Genomic DNA, 5,443 nt, shown 5'->3' with positions numbered 1-5,443 from the left:
AAATCGTCCTACTGTACCACTTCAGAATTAGTTAAACGACCACGCCCACCTGTCGCATGACCACGCCTCTTCACCACTATTGGCTGACACACCAGCTCCACGTCAATCATCCCTGTCACCTGTGCGGTGTCATTCCACCGCCTTTGCTCCCCCTGTGTGACTGTGGGATGGGTCGGGCCTTCCCCTGGGGCTGCCGTAGGTGAGCTGAACCATGCAGGGAGGAGAGGGGTGTGTGCTGTGTGTATTGGAGTAGGAGGAGCAGGAGTCGGGATCTTTCCCCTCACACTGACTGTTGTGTCCGCCTGGCGAGCACCTGCTGTCAGAGATTGTCCGCCGAGTGACAGCGGCCGGGACTGGGACCGGGTGCAGAGCGGAGGTGAGCGGCGACTCCGGGGGATCGGGCTCCGTTCTTCTATAACTTCGCTGCACTTCTCCCGGCGGCGGCTCCTGTTCTCTGTGCACTTGTGCTGCCGCCTCCTCTGTGCCTGCGTTATTATCTGCCTCCATCCCTGCCGGTAATGCCCCCTGTCTGTGCGGTTATAGGACTGTATCCTCCAAATGTTCTGTAGTCTCCCCCTCCTGTGTAGAATCCACTGTTATATCACCCCCTCCTGTGTAGAATCCACTGTTATATCCCCCCCTCCTGTGTAGAATCCACTGTTATATCCCCCCCTCCTGTGTAGAATCCACTGTTATATCCCCCCCTCCAGTGTAGAATCCACTGTTATATCCCCCCCTCCTGTGTAGAATCCACTGTTATATCCCCCCCTCCAGTGTAGAATCCACTGTTATATCACCCCCTCCTGTGTAGAATCCACTGTTATATCCCCCCTCCAGTGTAGAATCCACTGTTATATCCCCCCCTCCTGTGTAGAATCCACTGTTATATCCCCCCCTCCAGTGTAGAATCCACTGTTATATCCCCCCCTCCTGTGTAGAATCCACTGTTATATCCCCCCCTCCTGTGTAGAATCCACTGTTATATCCCCCCTCCAGTGTAGAATCCACTGTTATATCCCCCCTCCTGTGTAGAATCCACTGTTATATCCCCCCCTCCTGTGTAGAATCCACTGTTATATCCCCCCCTCCAGTGTAGAATCCACTGTTATATCCCCCCCCTCCTGTGTAGAATCCACTGTTATATCCCCCCCTCCTGTGTAGAATCCACTGTTATATCCCCCCCTCCTGTGTAGAATCCACTGTTATATCCCCCCCTCCTGTGTAGAATCCACTGTTATATCCCCCCCTCCTGTGTAGAATCCACTGTTATATCCCCCCCTCCTGTGTAGAATCCACTGTTATATCCCCCCCTCCTGTGTAGAATCCACTGTTATATCCCCCCCTCCTGTGTAGAATCCACTGTTATATCCCCCCTCCAGTGTAGAATCCACTGTTATATCCCCCCCTCCTGTGTAGAATCCACTGTTATATCCCCCCCCTCCTGTGTAGAATCCACTGTTATATCCCCCCCTCCTGTGTAGAATCCACTGTTATATCCCCCCCTCCTGTGTAGAATCCACTGTTATATCCCCCCCTCCTGTGTAGAATCCACTGTTATATCCCCCCCCTCCTGTGTAGAATCCACTGTTATATCCCCCCCTCCTGTGCAGAATCCACTGTTATATCCCCCCCTCCTGTGTAGAATCCACTGTTATATCCCCCCTCCTGTGTAGAATCCACTGTTATATCCCCCCCTCCTGTGTAGAATCCACTGTTATATCCCCCCCTCCTGTGTAGAATCCACTGTTATATCCCCCCCTCCTGTGTAGAATCCACTGTTATATCCCCCCCTCCTGTGTAGAATCCACTGTTATATCCCCCCCTCCTGTGTAGAATCCACTGTTATATCCCCCCCTCCTGTGTAGAATCCACTGTTATATCCCCCCCTCCTGTGTAGAATCCACTGTTATATCCCCCCCTCCTGTGTAGAATCCACTGTTATATCCCCCCCTCCTGTGTAGAATCCACTGTTATATCCCCCCCTCCTGTGTAGAATCCACTGTTATATCCCCCCCCCTCCTGTGTAGAATCCACTGTTATATCCCCCCCCCTCCTGTGTAGAATCCACTGTTATATCCCCCCCCCTCCTGTGTAGAATCCACTGTTATATCCCCCCCTCCTGTGTAGAATCCACTGTTATATCCCCCCCCTCCAGTGTAGAATCCACTGTTATATCCCCCCCCTCCAGTGTAGAATCCACTGTTATATCCCCCCCCTCCAGTGTAGAATCCACTGTTATATCCCCCCCCTCCAGTGTAGAATCCACTGTTATATCCCCCCCCTCCAGTGTAGAATCCACTGTTATATCCCCCCCCTCCAGTGTAGAATCCACTGTTATATCCCCCCCCTCCAGTGTAGAATCCACTGTTATATCCCCCCCCTCCAGTGTAGAATCCACTGTTATATCCCCCCCTCCAGTGTAGAATCCACTGTTATATCCCCCCCTCCAGTGTAGAATCCACTGTTATATCCCCCCCCTCCAGTGTAGAATCCACTGTTATATCCCCCCCCTCCAGTGTAGAATCCACTGTTATATCCCCCCCCCCCTCCGGTGTAGAATCCATTGTTATATCCCCCCCCCCCTCCGGTGTAGAATCCATTGTTATATCCCCCCCCCCTCCGGTGTAGAATCCATTGTTATATCCCCCCCCCCCCCCCTCCGGTGTAGAATCCACTGTTATATCCCCCCCCCCCTCCGGTGTAGAATCCACTGTTATATCCCCCCCCCCCCTCCGGTGTAGAATCCACTGTTATATCCCCCCCCCCCCCTCCGGTGTAGAATCCACTGTTATATCCCCCCCCCTCCGGTGTAGAATCCACTGTTATATCCCCCCCCCCCTCCGGTGTAGAATCCACTGTTATATCCCCCCCCCCCTCCGGTGTAGAATCCACTGTTATATCCCCCCCCCCCTCCGGTGTAGAATCCACTGTTATATCCCCCCTCCTGTGTATAATATAGAAACATATGCCCTCCCCATTAGTCTTCTCACCCCCACCGCTCCCTAGTTGGTTATTTCCCCCTATAGCCAGTTATGCCCTCCCGCTTGTCTGCCCAGGTATTAATTCCTCTGATTCCTCCTGCAGGATCCCCCTACTCGCCTCATGTTCCTTGGAGTGATCCCCACCGACAGAGGCCATGTCTCTCCTGTGTGTGCGAGGTGAGTGCTGGGCTCTCTGCTGCCCCCTTCTTGACCCCCGGTGCCTCCTTCTTGCCCTTTTAACAATCTGTATTCTCCTTGTGGTTTGCAGTCAGATGATTGATTGACAGCTCTGAGGGTCGTCCTGTGATTGACGGCTTGTTGCATCCCATTAGTGTTAATCTGGATTGTGTGGGTGCAGTTGATGCCCTGCGGGGGGCGGCTCGCTGGCATCTCTACTCTAAATACCAGGATTTCGTTGGTTTTCTGCTGTGCTCTTCCCTGGGGTGGGATGCATCCTCTTCTTCTATATTGAGGGGATGCAAACGTTCTGGGCATCATGAATCCGCGCATTTGCAAAGACGCAACATCCCCCCCCCTTAGAATAAAATGAGATCTCTGCTGCCTGTCCGTGAATGGCGTCACTTTTGGTGGCCTATTACTTCTTCTTGTGGCCGCTGGTGTCGGTCCATTCAGATCCTATAGCGCTGATATTGTCTGTCCAGTGCAGTGCTGTATCTCTGCCAGGAGCGGGGGATGAGCGACCCCCATGTTGTTCTTACAGGGGTCACAGGACCCCTCTTTTGGCTATCGGTGAACCATTGCTGATTCAGCTGTTATCTTCTATACTTAAAATTCCTTTAATCCAGAACCTGGTAATCCGGAACATATAATTGCTGATAATATGGCGTCAGTGACGACGGTGCCGGATTACTGGAATACTTTTGAGCAGTGCATTCCCCACTCATGACGCTGTGGGAGTGGGGACGTTGCACTTCCAGGTGGCTGGCGATGCTTTGTTGTGATTTCTCATTGTCTGCTCTGATTTCCCGGCAGATATTATTCATGGTCGCACAGTCCTTTGTGTTTCTGGGAGCTCACATACAGTCGGTGTACGGCGGTGGAGCCTGGCGCATATGGCGGGGTGCGTGCACAGCTCGTGACCCCATTTACTATGTATTCCCACAACCTAGACCCCCCACCGAGAGATAAATAATAATCCTCATCTATAATAATGAGCGCAATTATATTACTATACAGAAGGTCTATAGTCAGCGTCTGTACCCCCTTATATTAATGTCCCTGTACCAGCAGCACTGACGATGATCTGCAGAGCTGACACGATGTCCACAGGCAGCGCTGCAGCCAATCACTGAGCTCTGCCTGAGTTGACAGCACGAGACACTGATTGGCTGAAGCGCTATTGATGTGACGTGAGCGCTGCAGACAATACCAGACGCCGGAGACTCCGCGCTGGACCGTGGAGAGTGAGTAAAGTACAGTTTATGGCACTGGACCCTGGAGGGGTGAGTAAGGCACAGTTTACTTTTTTTTATTATCTTTTATATTTTCCTAAATCTTAAAACCCCTATAATAAGATAAGATAAGATATACTTTATTTATCCCGGAGGAAATTGCGGTATCACAGCAGCAGAACACAGATCTCGAACATGACACATATGATAACATAACATTTGGAATGCTTTAGACATTGCTTTTCAGACATTTGTTAAACACCCCCATAGCTGTTGGAACAAACGATCTCCTGTATTTTTCCTTTTTACACCTTAGTTGTATTAGGCGATTGCTGAATGTGCTCTTCTGTTTCGCAAACAGTTCATAAAGCGGGTGTGTGTTGTTGCCCATTATAGCTCTGCACTTCTTCTTAATCCTATCCTCTACCACCTCTTCAAAAGTCCCAAGCTGTAGGCCCACCGTCGCGCTAGCCTTCTTTATAAGTTTGTTGAGCTTGTTGGCGTCAGCAACACGCACACTGTTACCCCAGCAAATTATTGCCGCAAAGGTGGCACTAGCCACAATGGATTGGTAGAACACCTCAAGCATTTTGCCACACACATTAAAAGACCTTAACTTCCTTAGGAAGTACAATCTACTCATCCCCTTCTTGTAGACCTTCTCCATGTGGCACTTCCAGTCTAGCTTGCTATCCAGGTAAACCCCCAAATATTTGAAACTGTCCACCATCTCCACATCCTGACCGTCAATGGTAACAGGTAGGCATACCTTCTTGCACCTTCCATAGCTCATCACCAACTCCCTGGTTTTCTTAACATTTAGTTCTAGATGGTTAGCCTGGCACCATACTACAAAGTCCGCAACCACCCTTCTATATTCCTCTTCATCCTGGACCTTCCCAATACCGCCAACTATCACAGAGTCATCCGAGTACTTCTGGAGGTGACAACGGTCTGATTTATACTGAAAGTCAGCTGTGTACAATGTAAAGAGGAATGGCGACAGCACTGTTCCCTGCGGGGCTCCTACACTGCTCAGTACACTATCTG

The 5,443-nt window shown here is 50.7% G+C and overlaps 1 protein-coding gene across 7 annotated transcripts in view; it reads left to right on the top strand.

Moving 5' to 3' along the window:
- Positions 1–119: 119 nt before the first annotated feature.
- Positions 120–5,443, top strand: part of UNC13B (unc-13 homolog B) — a 330,375-nt gene continuing 325,051 nt past the window's right edge. For 4 of the 7 annotated variants that reach the window (XM_073680367.1, XM_073680366.1, XM_073680365.1 and 1 more), the window contains exons 1-2: positions 121–376; positions 3,085–3,158. In XM_073680367.1, the coding sequence (XP_073536468.1) occupies positions 3,137–3,158 (22 nt within the window). In that variant the 5' untranslated portion in view covers positions 121–376; positions 3,085–3,136. The other 3 variants (XM_073680363.1, XM_073680370.1, XM_073680364.1) reach the window with 3 other exon arrangements.

The sequence above is a fragment of the Phyllobates terribilis genome, unplaced genomic scaffold (assembly GCF_046119375.1).
Source record: "Phyllobates terribilis strain yellow unplaced genomic scaffold, ASM4611937v1 Scaffold_1__5_contigs__length_1240528914, whole genome shotgun sequence".
Classification (NCBI taxonomy): Eukaryota; Metazoa; Chordata; class Amphibia; order Anura; family Dendrobatidae; genus Phyllobates; species Phyllobates terribilis.
This window is presented reverse-complemented; position numbering and strand designations above follow the sequence as displayed.